This window comes from Magnolia sinica, chromosome 10 (assembly GCF_029962835.1).
Source record: "Magnolia sinica isolate HGM2019 chromosome 10, MsV1, whole genome shotgun sequence".
Lineage (NCBI taxonomy): Eukaryota > Viridiplantae > Streptophyta > Magnoliopsida > Magnoliales > Magnoliaceae > Magnolia > Magnolia sinica.
In genome coordinates, this window is record NC_080582.1 from 24193399 (window position 1) to 24210840 (window position 17442).

Below are 17442 nucleotides of genomic sequence, written 5' to 3' on the forward strand. Positions count from 1 at the left end.
GTTCAATATCGCTGTTGCGCTACCATTGTGCTCCTTCAGATTGGCTTGCCAGAAACCATCACCATATATGCTACAAAGTTGTCACCTCCAGCATGACCCCAAAATGATAATTCAAGAATCTGAGCTTCTCTATCCATAGTATTTTACAACTAACAACCCATATACACGATATTCTAGTAACTCATAGACATGATATTCGCACATGATGGGGACATCACGTGCACACGCGCACTCACGCCGCCCCCTACGCACGTACGTACGTAGAAGGAGGACCCTACCATTGATCTGGCTCAATGACGACGTCCAGGGAGGGCCTCCTAGCTAAAAGTTAAGTTTTGGTTCAGAAAAGTGGCCCGATAGTCAAGAAAAGCCCACCATGGGATCTCATGATCGTGGCCCACTCGTCGGATTGATTTTATATTTTAGGTTTTGCTTATTTTTATTATTTAGAACATCGTGAACGCTTTAGATTTCCTTGTTTGGTTTTTATTTTAGTTTACTTCATCGCCAAGTAATAGGTGTCGCACATGTGCGAGTTTTTGGGTATAGGGTTCTCCCTGTAAATAGGCACCCCTTGTAGTTCTTTTCATTCATTGAAGTTAATAAAAAAATTCCTACTTTATTTTTCTACTCTCTTCGTGAGTTGTGGAAGAATTCAAAAGTGGGTGCGAAGCCCTCCCTTTTCGAAGGGCTAACTACCGTGGTGCGAAGCCACATCGATCCCAATTCACCCCCATCTTCCATCATCTTTTTTTTCCATCTTCCCCCACCATCCGTACTTCGAATTTATCCTTTTGTTGTATCAGATTTCTTCATTGAAGCAGGTTTCCAGATTTCGGCCCGCAGGCGAGCTGAAACTTCGGCGGAGCACCACGCACAAACCGTATATCGGATCGAGCTGAAATTTGGAGGTTTTGGAGTCCATCCCTGGCCGACCAGGGCCAAGGTGGCCTTTTTCTGAATAGTGGGCCCCACACACGTGCGGCCGGGATCACACGCACGTCCGTCTGGGCCATTGTTACTGTCCACACGTGGGATCATCTTTTGGCTCAGGTTTTTATCCTCTTTTATCCTCTCATAGCCATTTTTTCATGAATCCTAACCCTATATTACATGATCCCTAATTGATTTGCCCCTTTTTATCACCTTAGGGTTCCTTGAATTGAAATTAGGGAATCCCTTGGATTAGGGACTGATTTTTATGCATGAGTAGTTGATTTTATTTCCCTTTGACATTGTTTGGTTTATAATTTTATTGGTCCAGTCCTAGCCTGTGTCGGCTTGGACCCGCATAGATTCCCCTTTAATTGAATGTTTGGATTTTCATGTGGGATGTGGAATTTGTGTAATTGTTTCTGAATTGGTGTGATCTAAGCTTGCAATCTTGCATATCATATTTAATTTTCCATGTCCTGCATCAAATTTAGTATCAAAGCCTAGGGTTCTTGTAGGGGAATTTATTACATGTCTAGGGTTTGGTTGTTTATGTCCATTACGCATCAATTCTCATCATATATGGTTGTTTAGAGGTCCATAAACCCTAACATAAGCTGTTGAAATTTTTTGTTATACCCTTATTTGAATTATTTTAGAAATTAACTTAGCTTTCTATTTCTAGGTTTAGAAACTTTCCTTTTCTGTTTTTTTTTTTTATTTTTATTTTTTTAGAAACTAATTTTTTAGAAACTTTCTTAATCTGTTTTTAGAAACTAATTTCCTTTCCTTTTTCTTTTTAGAAACTAACTTACTTTCTATTTTTAGAAACTTTCCTTTTTCTTTTTTTAGAAACTAGGTTGTTTTTTTTAGAAACTTTTCTAATTTGTTTTTTTTATAAGCTTTCCTAATTTGTTTCTTTAGAAACTTACCTAATTTGTTTTTAGGAACTTTCCTTTTTCGTTTTTAGAAACTAAGTTGTTTTTCTTTAGAAACTTTCCTAATTTGTCTTTTTAGAAACTTTCTTCTTTTTTTTCTTTTTTTTTTTTTTTTAGAAACTTTCCTAATTTGTTTTTCTTAGAAACTTTCCTTTTTTGTTTTTTGAAACTAGGTTGTTTCTTAAAAAAAATATAATAATAATAATAATAATAATAATAAAATCTTATATTTTGACAACTATATTGTTGAATTTTGGTTGGCACCCTACACTAAACATGGAACAATTGCAAGAGTCACTAAACAAGATATTTCAGACGTTGGAGTCTATGATTAAGCGCTTGGAAATGGACCAATGCTGTGAACAGCTTGATGTACGCATTACCCGACTAAAGACCATCGCTAGGACAAATCCCACCATTGGGGTAGATGTCCAATCTCAAGCAGGTGGCCTGAAGGATAGACCGATGAATGGAGTTGGTCAAGGAATCAATTATGGGCGTGCACCCGTGCACCCACCCCATGAGAGACATCAAGACCACTATTTTGAGAGGTACAACATGTGCGGCCTTGTGGCTGAAGAAAGTGTACTAGCGGCTAGTGTAGAGTTACTCACTGAGGCCATTCTAGTAATGGATGAGTTACGTGATATCTTTCCTGATGATCTACCGGATGAGTCTCCCCCTAGGAGGGATATAGAGCACACCAAAACATGGGACACCGTAATACCTACATCCGAGTTTGCGTTGAATAGTTCCGTCGATAAGTCCACAGGTCTAAGTCATCGTGAAGTTGTTACTGGTTATAAACCTAGGAAACCTATTGATCTTGTCCTTATGTCACTGTCCCATAGGTTGTCAGAGTCTACAGAGTCTTTTGCGTATCACATTCATTCATGGCATCAAGAAATCAGGCAGAAGATCATGACTAGCAATGAACATTGCACATTTTCTTCAGACCAGCATAAACGTTTCAAAGGATTCAATATTGGAGACTCCGTGATGGTCCGCATTAACCCTGAGCAGTACCCTCCGAGGGCCGTTCGTAAGTTACACGCGCGTAGCGTTGGACCCTTCAAAATTATAAAACGAAATGGTCTCAATGTGTATGAGATAAGTCTTCCACCTTCCATGGGAATTAGTTTCACATTCGATGTGGAGGATCTAGTTACTTTTCAGGAGACCACTGATACTTTGTCCGACCCTTCGCCCACCCATCCTGATTCCCCATATTTATCCCTTGAACCATGACCCCTTCCCAACCCATTTTCCCAGCCTCTACCTCTCATATCTACTTTTCCTAACCTTTCTTCCCAGCCTCTACCTCCCATACCTACCCTTCCCGACCCATTTTTCCAGCCTCTAGGTCCCATACCTACCCGTCCCGACCCATTTTCTCAGCCTCTACCTCCCATATCTACCCTTCCCAACCCATTTTTCCAGCCTCTACGTCCTATACCTACCCGTCCCGACCCATGTTCCCAGCCTCTACCTCCCATACCTACTCGTCCCAACCCATCTTCCCAGCCTCTACCTCCAATACCTATCCTTCCCGGCTCATTTTCTCAGCCTCTATCTCCCATACCTAACCTTCACACACCCAAAAAGGAAATAGAGGATATCCTGAACCATCAGATAGTTTCAACGTCGGACGGCAGGTTTTAGAAGTACGTGGTTAAATGGAAGTCACGCCCAGCTTTAGACAGCACGTGGCTCACTGAGGAGGAGATTCAGAAACTTGATCATGACATCCTGGAGCGGTTCAGGAGTTTTATTTCGCCAGTGGAAAAATCTTTGCAGCCGGGGAGAATTGATGGGGACATCACATGCACACGTGCACTCATGCCGCCCCCTACGCACGTACGTATGTAGAAGGAGTACCCCACCATCGATCTGGCTCAATGATGACGTCCAGGGAGGGCCTCCTAGTTAAAAGTTAAGTTTTGGTTCAGGAAAGTGGCCCGATAGTCAAGAAAAGCCCACCATGGGATCTCATGATCGTGGCCCACTCGTCGGATTGGTTTTATATTTTAGGTTTTGCTTATTGTTATTATTTAGAACATCGTGAACGCTTTAGATTTCCTTGTTTGGTTTTTATTTTAGTTTACTTCATCGCCAAGTAATAGGTGTCGCACATGTGTGAGTTTTTGGGTATAGGGTTCTCCCTGTAAATAGGCACCCCTTGTAGTTCTTTTCATTCATTGAAGTTAATAAAAAAATTCCTACTTTATTTTTCTGCTCTCTTCGTGAGTTGTGGAAGAATTCAAAAGTGGGTGCGAAGCCCTCCCTTTTCGAAGGGCTAACTACCGTGGTGCGAAGCCACATCGATCCCAATTCACCGCCATCTTCCATCATCTTTTTTTTCCATCTTCCCCCACCATCCGTACTTCGAATTTATCCTTTTGTTGTATCAGATTTCTTCATTGAAGCAGGTTTCCAGATTTCGGCCCGCAGGCGAGCTAAAACTTCGGCGGAGCACCACGCACAAACCGTATATCGGATCAAGCTGAAATTTGGAGGTTTTGGAGTCCATCCCTGGCCGACCAGGGCCAAGGTGGCCTTTTTCTGAATAGTGGGCCCCACACACGTGCGGCCGGGATCACACGCACGTCCGTCTGGGCCATTGTTGCTATCCACACGCGGGATCATCTTTTGGCTCAGGTTTTTATCCTCTTTTATCCTCTCATAGCCATTTTTTCATGAATCCTAACCCTATATTACATGATCCCTAATTGATTTGCCCCTTTTTATCACCTTAGGGTTCCTTGAATTGAAATCAGGGAATCCCTTGGATTAGGGACTGATTTTTATGCATGAGTAGTTGATTTTATTTCCCTTTGACATTGTTTGGTTTATAATTTTATTGGTCCAGTCCTAGCCTGTGTCGGCTTGGACCCGCATAGATTCCCCTTTAATTGAATGTTTGGATTTTCATGTGGGATGTGGAATTTGTGTGATTGCTTCTGAATTGGTGTGATCTAAGCCTGCAATCTTGCATACCATATTTAATTTTCCATGTCCTGCATCAGCACATCCCCCCTCAAACTGATGTGTGATAATGAACCAACATTAGTTTGCTACGAAGAAACCTATGATGGGATGAGGTCATAGTTTTGGTAAATAAATCAGCAAGTTGCAGCTTTGATGTCACATGAGAAAGGGAAATGATTCCAACTATGTATTTTTCTCTCACAAAGTGGCAGTCAACTTCAATGTGTTTAGTACGCTCGTGAAATACTGGATTCGAAGCCAACTGAATTGCACTAAGATTGTAGGCATATAATGGAGTCACCACAGACAAATGGATCCCAAGTTCTATCAACAATCCTCGGAACCAAGTAATTTCACTACACGCCTCTGCCATTGCACGATATTCGGCTTCTGTGCTGCATCTAGATACCGTGGTTTGCTTCTTACACTTCCAGCTAACCAATGATTGTCCCAAGAAAACACAATAGCCAGCGGTGGACTGTCGTGAAATGGGACAAGTTGCCTAGTCTGCATCAGAGTAAGCAGATAATTGTAGATTATGTGATGATGGAAAGAGAAACGCCTGGTTGATGGTATCTCGAAGGTATTGAATAATGCGATAAACTGCCGTCATATGCAATGTGCAAGGTGCCTTAACAAACCGGCTAACAACATGAATTGCATATGAGATATCAGGACGAGACACAGTGAGATAGACTAATCTCCCCACCAGCTGCCTATAGGATGTAACATCGGAGAGAAGGTCTCCATCATCTTTCCCATACTTGACATTCAATTCCAGAGGAGTCTCATGGATCTTGTTATCTGTAAGGTTTGCTAGCTTGGTCAAATCACAGGTATACTTCCGTTGACTCATGAGGTAACCTTGAGTATTACGAGAAATTTCAAGACCCAAAAAGTATGTTAATGGCCCCATATCCTTCATATGAAATGAGGAGTGAAGTAATGATTTGAGATCGGCAATTCCTTGAGCATCACTTCCTGTGATGAGAATATCATTAGCATAGACTAATAAAGCAACAAGACTTGAATTAGACTTAAGAATAAATAGTGAGGAGTTATATTGGCTTTGAGAATAGCCCGCTGTGGTTAACACCCCATGGAATATTTCAAACCAGGCTCTTGGTGCTTGTTTGAGTCCATATAAAGCTTTAGATAGGTTGCAAACTAAGCGTGGATCCTTGGATTTATAACCGAGAAGTTGCTTCAAGTAAACTTCTTCTTTGAGATTTTCACAGAGGAAAGCATTCTTGACATCGAGTTGACCGAGTTGCCAACCTTTAGAAGCACTTATAGCGATCAAGGAATGGACCGTTTTCATTTTTCCCATTGGAGTGAATGTCTCATCATAATCAACTCCATACTCTTGTTTATAGCCCTGGGCCACTAGCCGAGCTTTGTATCGATTTAAGCTCTCATCAGATTTTAATTTCACAGTATATACCCATTTGCTTCCTATCACTTGCTTCCCCTTAGGTAATGGAACTAGCGTCCAAGTAGCATTCTCCTCGAGTGCCTGAATCTCATCATCCATGGCCTTTACCCAACACGGTTGTGTATATGCCTGAGAATAAGAAGTAGGGACAACCAAAGAATCTAATTTAGAAAATAAGGCATGATGAGAGACAAAAAGATTTAATCGACAGGAAGGAACAGATGGACGACTGGAACGACGTAATTGGATCTCAGCAGAAGATGGGACAGTTACCTGCGTTATAGGAGAAGAAGACACTTGATCGAAAGCACGAGCAGCTGAGGGAGAGGACATAAGAGAGATAGGCTTCACACGAGGTTGGTAGACCTGCAAAGGAGGAGTGGGAGAAGGAAGCATAGAATGATTTTCTTCAAAAGAGGACATATGAGAAATGGAAGATGGAACAATGGTAACTAAAGGAAATGCATGGACAACTTTATAGTATAGTAAATTTTCAAAGAATGTGACATGTCTAGACACACGAACACGATGAGGACATGGATCATAACAGCGATATCCTTTCTGATACTCCCTATATCCAAGAAAAACACATTTAGCTGCCCTGGGATTGAGTTTATCCCGTTCTTGTTCTGGAAGATGAACAAAAGCAATGCATCCAAACAGTCGTAACCGACTATATTCTGGATCTTTATCATGAAAGAAGAACGTGAGAGTTTTCCGGTTGGTCAAAACACTAGAAGGTAATCGATTGATCAGATACACAACTGTTGATTTTGCTTATGGTGGTTGCTACCTCAGTAATGTGCCGATTCTTTCATTCTGCTACTCCATTTTGCTCCGGTGTATGAAGATACGTTCGCTGATGTATAGTTCCATTTGAACTTAGAAAAGTCTCAAACTCAGAAGACATGTATTCTCCCCCAGAGTTAGACCGTAAAACTTTAATTTTCTTTGCAAATTGAGTCTCCGCATATGATGAAAACTGTCTGTAACATGAAAATGCTTCAGACTTGTGTTTCATGAAATAAATCCAAGTGTGTCTTGAAAAGTCATTCGCAAAGATGATGTAATACAACGAACCACCAGGAGCCATGATGGGAGATGGACCCCAAACATCAGTATGAACGAGATCAAACAGATTCTGAGTACGAGTGTTACTCAATGAAAAGGGCAATGCAGTAGATTTACATACTTTGCAACTAACGCAGTTCATATCAATGGAAATAGGACTAATATTGATTTCATCATTTGAAAGACCAGATCTAAATAAGAAAAGCATGTTTTTAGAATTTGGATGCCCTAAACGACTATGCCAAAGTTTACAACATTTATTAGCAAAATAAATATTATGAGAAGATGGAAGAAAAAAACAACGCGATGAGACAACTCCGGGATCGAACTCTAAAGTAAATAACCTTCCTCTCTAATGACCCTTCCTAATCAGCTTCCTTATTTCCAGATCCTGTATGAAACAAACAGACTGGGAAAACAAAACCAAACAGTTATTTTCCATTAGTTGAGCAACCGAAATCAAGTTGGCAGATAATTTAGGAACATAAAACACTTTGTGAAGGAAGAAATTGCGAGATGATGAAGGTGAGACCTGATATGAGAGATAGGTAAATGGTTCCCATCCGCAGTGCAGATGGAACCTCCTCTATATGGGACACAATCAGTTAGACAAGAAAGATCCCCAGTCATATGATTAGATGCCCCTGAGTCAATATACCAAAGATTTCTAGGATTAATATTACCTAACGAACCTGAAGAACCCATCGCTTCAAGGATTTGTTGAATTTGTTATGGGGAAAGTACATTAGGCTGCACCGATGGGGCCATAGATGATGAGTTAGGCTTCTCAGTAGAGGAAGCCAGAAATGCACGTCCACATCGCTGGTGGTGAGGAGGTAGAGGAGAGCAAGTTGGGCAATTGGCTATATCATGTCCTTCTTGTTTGCAGTATCGACAAAACATGGTACTTGGTCTAGAGGAATTCATATTTGCTTTCTTGTTGGGACAACGAGTAGCCACATGACCAAATCCATTACACTCAAAACATTTAACTTTCGACATGTCTCGTGACTTTCCTGAAAAATTGTAAGTAATGAAGGCAGCATCAGGAACAACCTCTCATGGAAGCAAGGGTTTTCAAACGTGTTTCTTCTGCCATCAAATCAGATAGAGTTGCCTTAAGAGATGGAAGTTGAGGTCGGTTCATCAGAGCGGCTCGGGTTGGATCAAACTCCGGACAGAGTTTATACAGAAATTGCATCAATTTACTTAGCTAATACTCTACTTGATAGTGACGGGCATGATTCGATTGTTGATAACACATATTCAAGTAAGCCCATATTTTGGATGCAGTCTCGAATGACGTGAGGTTAATTGCAATGTTGCTCTCAACACTGTTACGGATCCATGTGACCACCTTCGAATTATTTGTAGTCCAAGATAGTTCTTTTTCATCATTTGGCTTGCCCATCGAACCATCCACATAGCTGTAGAGGCTCTTTCCTGCTAAAAATGCTTGAATTGAAACTGCCACAGGGAAAATTTTTCCCATCCAATCTAACATGGATAGTTTCGATCTTATCGGAGGGATTCATGGACGCCATAAGAAAGAAAAACCACGATGAAGAAATGTACCAATGATTTCTGGGCGAGTAGGACCGGATTTGAAGAGCAGGACCAAATCTGACGAGCAGGACCAAATCATCAATGGAGAGGTAGAGCAATCTAGAGATGGGTTGAGCAATCTGGAGATGGGTTGGTGCGATCTGATGCAGATCTGGAGGTTTTTGGGTTCGTGCGGTAGGAATGGGCCGCTGGATCTGATACTTCCAGCATGAATCTACACCTATTCCACCTAATTTTTGAAGGTATCTCCACACTATCCCAAACCAGAAACCCATCTTCTCCAACCCATTTGCTTTGCCACTACTGATCTTTGAACTCCTTTCCATTGACGACTTCCGTCTGCACCTTAGATAAAAAACACCACCCCATACCCACAAGAATCCCTCTTATGTCTCCAGGGTATTCCAAAATAGTTATGTAATGGTGGCCCTTGCAAGGAAAAAAAAGCCTTGTAATGGCTTTAATGGCCCCATAATGGTGCGTTATAGACTTGATTTTTTTTTTTTTCCTTTTTAATTCCATAATAGCAATTATGTCCCATATCGTAACAATAATGGCGGTGGCTATTACAGCCATTGTTACCATTATGAAATACCCCGTCTGTCTTTGACGTCATCATCTGTGCGAATCTACACTCATCTGAAACTCCATCACTACCCGTTGAAGCTCAAACTCTCGAATTGTGGTCCATATCGAGCTGTCAAATCTAGGGCCCAACGTTCGTTCATCCTCCCTAATCCACATTGGCGATTTGCATCTCTGTTAGGCATCATCATCAACCGTTGAATCCAACTGAAGCTAGAGTCTAAATCTACACCCTTGATTGCCACTATTTGTCTCATTCTTCAATCATCGAGCACGCCGCACTTGCCAGATCTTCGACATCATTTGCTGTAATGATTGATCAATTGTGTCTCCGTTCAATTGTTTGCACAACCGGTCGAATTAGCTTCCTGAACTCGTTGCCTAAAGGCCAACCGAATTGGTTTTCTTGCATGCATTCTATAGGCCTTTGCTCTTGCATTCAACAAAGGATTCTACACCAAGAAGTAGTGTATGTTCTTCTCCTACCAGATCTCCCTGATCTTGCTGCCATCATTCATAGCTTTGCACTGTTGTTGTTAACCATCAAGCTGCCACCAGATCCACCATCATTCACCACCACTATAGCCTTTTTGGTCCTATTGGGCATGCCTTATGATTCGTTGAGGGCTTGTAAAACCCTACTTTTGAGCTTTTATTGAATCCTGCGTTCCTTGAGTGCATGCAACTTTATGCACTTTCATCACATTTTTTAGCTCTTTTTGAACCATCATATGAAGTGTCCTCATTATGCATCATCGGGGCCATCTCTATTGTCCGCATCTGCTTTGGAGTTTACCCATGGATTTTTCACGATTTTTGCTAGCTCTCTTATCCGTGCATCCTTTGTGTCCATCTTCTCTGTAAGCTTCTAACTGGACCTATTCTTTTTTGCACTTTTAATTGGAACTAGTGCTATCACCGGTTTGAAGTCGAAACATTCTAGCACCACTAGAAGAGCAATGGTTGAAATCTTAGCCAATGGAAGTGATGTATCCACCAGAAAGTACATTAAAATCCTAGCCATAGGAAGTGATGTATTCACCGGAAGAGCAATAGTTGAAATCCTAGCCACTGGAAGTGCCGCTAGATCATTCCTTGGTCATTGATGTACCAACGGTTAAAATCCCAGAAGTCATTGAAAGTGTTTGCTTGTCTCATGCTACTCATCGTTGCTATCTACTTAGATATTTGCGTCATGTCACTGTTGAAGTTTTCTTTTATTTTTTGAATAAGTGTTCTCCTTGCTTTTCAAATTCAAGTTGTTTGCCAGTCCTCGAGCCTAATTGGCTAGCTCGGCCGAGTTCGAGCATGTGCGACATTTTCTCAAACATAGAGTGCATCCAGTGTTTGAAATATCAGTATCGTGTTACGTATCACATTCTTGGGATATGGATACGTATCGATTATTGCATGGGATAAATCGGTTGTATCGCGTAATGCATTGATGTTGTCGGAAACATTGGGAAATTGGTTGAATTTTTCAATGAAACTTCAGTGATTGTTAAAAAAAAAGACATCACTACACTTGTAAATCAATATATATATATATATATATATATATATATATATATATATGTGTATGTATGTATGTATGTATATATATATGTACAAGTGCACATAATAGGTTTTCTTTATATGGAGTCCTAACATATACGTCGTGTAACTGAATTGATGTAAGTATATTCAAAGTCTATTCATATAATCTATAAATGTAAGAAAATGTGTGAAAACACAAGCAATACATTCAAAAATGAAAGAAGAATCACTAGATTAGGTTACATACATGTTTGAATTTATGTTTGGACCAGTGTTTTAAATAGTGAATAGCGTGTAGCTTAGTGTTCACCCTTTCGAAGTGTGAGGTGTAAGCTACATGGTGCGTAGCGTAAGCTACACACAACTTCTGGATTTTTAATCAAGGTGCTTGGTCGCACCAATGTCATGATATTCTATACCAGATTAGACTGATTAATAATGAAATATAACAAAATTTCATGATATTTGGTGTAATAAAATGCAACCTAAAGTAATAAGAAAGGGAAATGATTAAGTATAAAGGTAAAGAAAGAGCAATGAAACTAATTTAATATTGTTATTTTGATTATTTTACTGAAAGCATTAAAAAAGATTAACTAATTTTTATTGGAAATGGAAAAATGTAACAAATCATTGAAAACATCATGTAAGCTACATAGCGTGCAACATATGCAAATTATGATGTAGCGTAGGCTACATGTGACTTAAGCTATTTTCATGAGCTACGTAGCGTTAAGGCTATGCTACTCTACGTAGTGTGAGCTATATGCTACGTAGTGTTGCTATTTAAAACACTGCTTTGGACACAAAGATTGCAACTGATTTGCGAGAAATTGAGAAATTTTGTTTTTATTTTTTCAATTTTCCGCAACTTGGGCAATCTCCTCCAAATCTCGAAATCAAAGCTCCAAATCTATGATTTTTCATACAAATATATGAAAAAGTCATGGATTTATAACAATTTGATATTGATTTAAAATGATTTACAGAAAAAATGATTGAAAATTGAAAATGCTCACATGATCAAACATGTGGGATATATGGCATTATTTGGGCATTTCGTATCGCACAGGTGGGATACAAGATATATTGGCCGATATAGTCGATATTTAAAGCACTGAGTGCATCTTCAATTTCTCATAGAATACAAAATAGTAACAACAGTTTACAAGTATTTCATCAAACACTCGATGAGCAGCATCAAAATCAAGATTTAAGGGCAGTTTTATAATGTAAAGTTTTTTTTTTTTTAGTGATTTTTTTCGTATCCATTCCTTCCTCACCACCAGCCGATCCCGCGGAGAATGTATCCACCCGAAACAACACTTCGTTGAGTCATTTCATCAAACACTCGGTGAGCAACATCAATATCAAAATAACAGAGTCATTGAGCCGATTCGATTCGATCCGAGTCAAGTCAAGTCAAGTCGAGCTCGGGCAAGCTCAAACTCGACTCAAAATTTTTTCGAGCTCCAAAAACCAGCTCGACTCGATTTGAATCCAATTTTGAGCCGAGGCGAGTTGAGTCGAACGAGCTGACCGAGCTAACTCGACTCGTGTACAGCTCTAGTTGTACATGTATAACTTTATATACCATTGATAGCTATACGGATGGATTCATGTATATTTGTAAAGCCTGCAAATCTCTATAGATCCCCCACCTCTTCTATATGTTCCCATCATTATCAATGGAATAGGTAAAATACATTCTCCAAAATGTAGTCCTAAAACCTTAACAGTAATAAATACGAAATTTCAAAGATCAAAATAAGTTTTAGACGGAATGAATTGTCAAGTGTACAAAATTTCAAAGATCAAAACAAGTTTTAGATGGAATGAATTGCCAAGTGTCATCATTTCTAGGTCTAGTAAATATGAATTTTTTTTATTTTTTATTCGCGAGTAGGTTTAAATTTAGTAGCTTTTCTATTGAAGCACACATGAGTGAAATATTATGATCTGTGGGTATGATTGTAATTGCGAGCAACTAGTATTCAAACATTGAGTAGTTTCAAACTCCCAACAGAAACAATGCAAGAAAGTTTCTCGAGAATTTCTGTTTCCAACTTCACGAGGATTTCATAGATTTGAGAGTTTTTATGAATTTCTTTACAATTTTCTGCAGTTACTAGAATGATATGTGAATTATTTCTTGCCAACAGCCCATAATAATGGCCACGCCCAATGGTATTGGCATTTATAAACTGTAAACATCAACTTAAAATCTATTCTTTTATATTCTTTTTACATTCATAGAATTTTATTTTAATAGTGGAATGGCGTAACAGGATCTGTGTAGCCAGCCCCAATTAGTTGGGATAAAGTTAATATAATGATGATGACAATGATGGTGAAAATGATGATAGGAAGCATTATAAGAGTAGAGAATTATTTGATGATAATAATGTGAAGAAAAGAGGAGAAGATTGAGAGAGAAGAAGGAAGAGAGTTTGGGAAAGATGTTGTGTTAGGCTTGCTTGCCCTAACACACAATATTTTATTATAATAGAGCATATAGTACATTGCAGGAACATGGTATCAAAGAGCAAGGTCCTGTGTTCGAATATCGAGAGCAGCAAATATGCCTCGCTAATATATCATTCTCCCACGGGGGGTCAGGAAAAATCAGATCTGGCCCAGGGATTGAGAAATCAAGCCTGGCCATTTATGGTGTGAGTGTCCCTCCACCCCGGTTAGTATGTTCCCGTGTGGAGTTCCCACCCCGCACGTGCGCGGGGGGGTGGGGGTGTTGAAGTGATAAATTCCCTTGATATACATTGATACAGCACACTCTAACAGCTTAAGCTTTTAGAGTAAATGGTTGTTTGACAATAAGAACATAAAGAAATTCAGTAATCCATCCAAAACACACGCGAGCATGCACACGCACACAAATACACAAAGAAATTCACTAGTTTAAAGCAGTTACTACTTGATTTTTATGACAAGCATACCTCGCTGTTCTCAAGCTGATATTTGGACTTCTTCGCTATTGTTTCTTTGAGCTTATATTTTGCAGACTCTGATTGTGCAATTAGATCCTTATATTTCTCATTTGTTTCATATGCCTGTTATTATCACAATAAATTAACATATCATAATCATGGAAACCTAATAATTCGCTGAAATCTTCGTACCAGACTGTCCAAGTTCCCTTTAATTGGGTGCATCTCAGTGTTAGGCGTCCCTGCACATAAAATTTCAATATATGAGGAGGATATAATTCTTTATATACAAGGGTCAGCTAATTCAATGCTTCAATGCATATTGCAATGGAATTTTCTTCTTTGGTTCTCAAATTCACAAATATAAAAAGAAAAATTACCAGTTTATTCACTTGCTAAAAGTTTTAACAGTAACTTATCTACTTTGTAAAAGGGAGAGAAGCTCATATATTCCCATTTATCTTAACCATTTTAATCATGATAATTAGACTTTAAAGGTGGATTATCAGAAACGCTAAGGCTTTGTTTGATAGATGGCTAAAAATGAGTTCATCTCTTTTTTGTCAACAGAAATTATGTATTAGTGTTTGATCTATATTACACAGAATTTTGAAGAAGGCAGATTTGGTGGAAAAGCCATTTTCTAAAGAAGAAATAAAGGCAGTGGTAAAGGACTTAGGGAGGGACATCTTTACTATGGATGATATGATGTGAATGGAAAAGTTGGCATCTTTTGTTGGGTGGAAGAGGGGGCTAGGCTAAGAGTCTTGGAGGGTGTGAATTATGCTCTGCTCAAAAAATGGTTCTAGAGGTTCACTTCAGAAGATAGTAGTTTTAGAGGGAGGTTATTCCAAGGAAGTATGGAGTGCAATTAGGAGGATGGTGGACAAGGAACTCATCTCTGTTCTCTACATAGGGCCTCATTTTTATAGAAAATTGTGGTCAGCTTGAGAGCAAATTTTTTAGAGGGGGTGGCAAGAAGATAAGGTTTTGGGAAGACATTTGGTTAGGTGATAAAGCACTGAGAGAAGAATTCCTAAGGCTTGCTAGGTAGCTGTGGAGGCAGACATCTCAGTTGTCGGTGTTTCTCCCTGTCAAGTAGGGAGGTGATTCAGGCTCCTCCTTGTCATAGGAGTCTATCAAACAAGGAGTTGGAAGAGTTCACGAGGTTATTGGGGCAGTTGCACGATGTATCTGCTTTGGTCGATGAAATGGATGCTATGATGTGGGGGACAAAAGTTTGTTTGGTTTTCTGTCAGTTCCATGCACAAATTGATCGTTGGCCTTTGGTTTGAAGGGACAAAGCAGTGTACCACCCAAGTGCGGCATTATGGGGCCCTGCTCTCACTTGGCTTGTGGGTTGGAAGTTGGAACAAGGTGCTTACCATTGATAAACTTCGAACGAGGTTGGTGCTTCCGAATGTTTGTGTTATGTGCTTCAAGAATGAGGAATTGGTCAACCATATCTTCATTCATTGCTCATTTGGTAAAGAAAATTGAGAAAACTTTTCATTTATTTGGTGTGGCATGGGATATGGTGGGCTCAATTGAGAATTTGTAGCTAGCGTGGCCTGGGGGTGGAGTGGGAAAGGCTGGGGGGCAATCTGATGGCTCTCGCAATTAGCTGGAATTTGGTTAATTTGACGGGAGATGAACAATCGTTGTTTTTAGGAACCATCACCAGAGGGCAATAGATGTTTTTAGTAGGGCTAAATGTCATGTTATGCAACAAACTCCAGCATCACAAGTAGTGGGAAATAGCTCTTCTTTTCCTCTTTCTTGATCTGATTTGTAATTGTTTTGGCTTCGGCTTCTATTAATAAAATCATCACCTCTCAAATAATAATGATGATAATGATCGATGATGAGTTCATGTTAACGGCGATTACATATTAGTAAGATCTCTACTACTTAATTACTATTAACAAAAATGAGATGAACTCAATTTTAGGCGTCTACTAAACTGAGCATAAGATAATTACAATTAAACCTTCAAAAGTTGTACCAGTTTCTCCATCAATTATTTCCTCTACCTACATGAATTACTAATCACGGTTAACATGAACTCATTATATTTTAGAAATCAAACACTCAACAAGCAATTTCTACTAAATGAGATGAAACACATTTTAGGTGTCTACCAAACACTAACAGGGCCTAAATTACAATTAAACCATCAAAGGTCGTACCCGTTTCTCCATCAATTATTTCCTCACCCTGCATGAATTACAAATTTTAATTAGTGGTATTGTATAAAGAGTTTTGTAAGCCCTGTAAAAAAATCAAAGAGAATCTTGAAAGATGGTACACAAAAGTAACATGAGTGAACTAATCAGTCTCGCTTAACTAATATACATGGTATTGTATGATGCTTGATTGAAAGAAATGGCCTTTTATGTTTCAATCCAACAATGATACAAGCGAGGCCTACCTTTCTGTAATCTATAAGCATTGACCTGATAGTTCCTTCAAGGATGTCCTATGCCAAAATATTTCCCCTATTAGATATTCAGATCATCCTATTCCTGGACAACCCGATGAAATGGACAGCTAAAATCAATAGTTAATATTAAAGAGGCCAAGTTGGATGATTAGGACCATCAGATGAGGGAGCCTTTTGAGGTGTCTACTATCGACCATGGGGTCCACCCTATGACTGATTTGGATCACAAGGCAGGTTCTACATGCATGGCTGTTTGGGCGGAGCAAATAATTGATCAAACATTGTATAGCTCCATAATGTGCTACTAACCAAAGAAATAAAATAAATGTAAAGGTTGTGAATTATTGATTAGCCTTGTCAATGGCAATTCCGCTTCAGTCTATTAAATCAGCTGAAATAGATGATTTCTATGAAACAGTTTACATAAAAGCATATCCAGATATGAAATTAACAACTAAAAGAGCTCTCTCACCTCTCTGTTGGGCATGTGTGAGTTGAACCAGTCCTACCAAATGCAGGAAAAGCCACACTCATCTACTGATTGATAAGAGAACATACAAACTCAAGTACATACATATACGAGTTTAACCTGTCGCTCTTGTAGTTGAACACTCATCTCCTCCATGACTTTGCCATAAAAAGTCCTGTTTCAATAATACCGGCCCATGTCTTTTTAGCAGTTATAAAGATAACAAACAGCAAACTGTTTAGCCAACCCCAAATAGCTGGGACAATGCGATGATGATGAAACAGAAAACCATTTCTTTTTTGAAGATTGAAGAGTACCAAACTAAGATTGTCATCGCCAACTTTGTTGTTGGTTCATGCATCACAATTACCTTTTCTCTTTGATTTTGGCAGATAAGTTGACTTTTTCTTGTTGAAGAAGCTCCAGTGTCTGTAAATTAAACAAATCACAGAATAATTTTGAACTACCATAGAAGGATGAAAATAGTGAGCAGCGTTTTTGGCATTTGGCCAATTACGCATTTCAGAATCTTG

General features: G+C 39.3%; 1 protein-coding gene across 8 annotated transcripts in view; it reads right to left on the reverse strand.

Moving 5' to 3' along the window:
* The window catches only part of LOC131258198 (MAR-binding filament-like protein 1), a 33607-nt gene that overhangs the window by 4895 nt on the left and 11270 nt on the right, over positions 1-17442 (reverse strand). For 2 of the 8 annotated variants that reach the window (XM_058259328.1, XM_058259325.1), the window contains exons 5-11: positions 17280-17338; positions 17030-17084; positions 16913-16945; positions 16429-16476; positions 16187-16214; positions 14190-14239; positions 14007-14120 (exon numbers count right to left, since the gene is read on the reverse strand). In XM_058259328.1, the coding sequence (XP_058115311.1) occupies positions 14007-14120; positions 14190-14239; positions 16187-16214; positions 16429-16476; positions 16913-16945; positions 17030-17084; positions 17280-17338 (387 nt within the window). Of the gene's footprint in view, positions 1-14006; positions 14121-14189; positions 14240-16002; positions 16031-16186; positions 16215-16428; positions 16477-16912; positions 16946-17014; positions 17085-17279; positions 17339-17442 lie in introns of all 8 variants that reach the window. The other 6 variants (XM_058259330.1, XM_058259327.1, XM_058259326.1 and 3 more) reach the window with 6 other exon arrangements.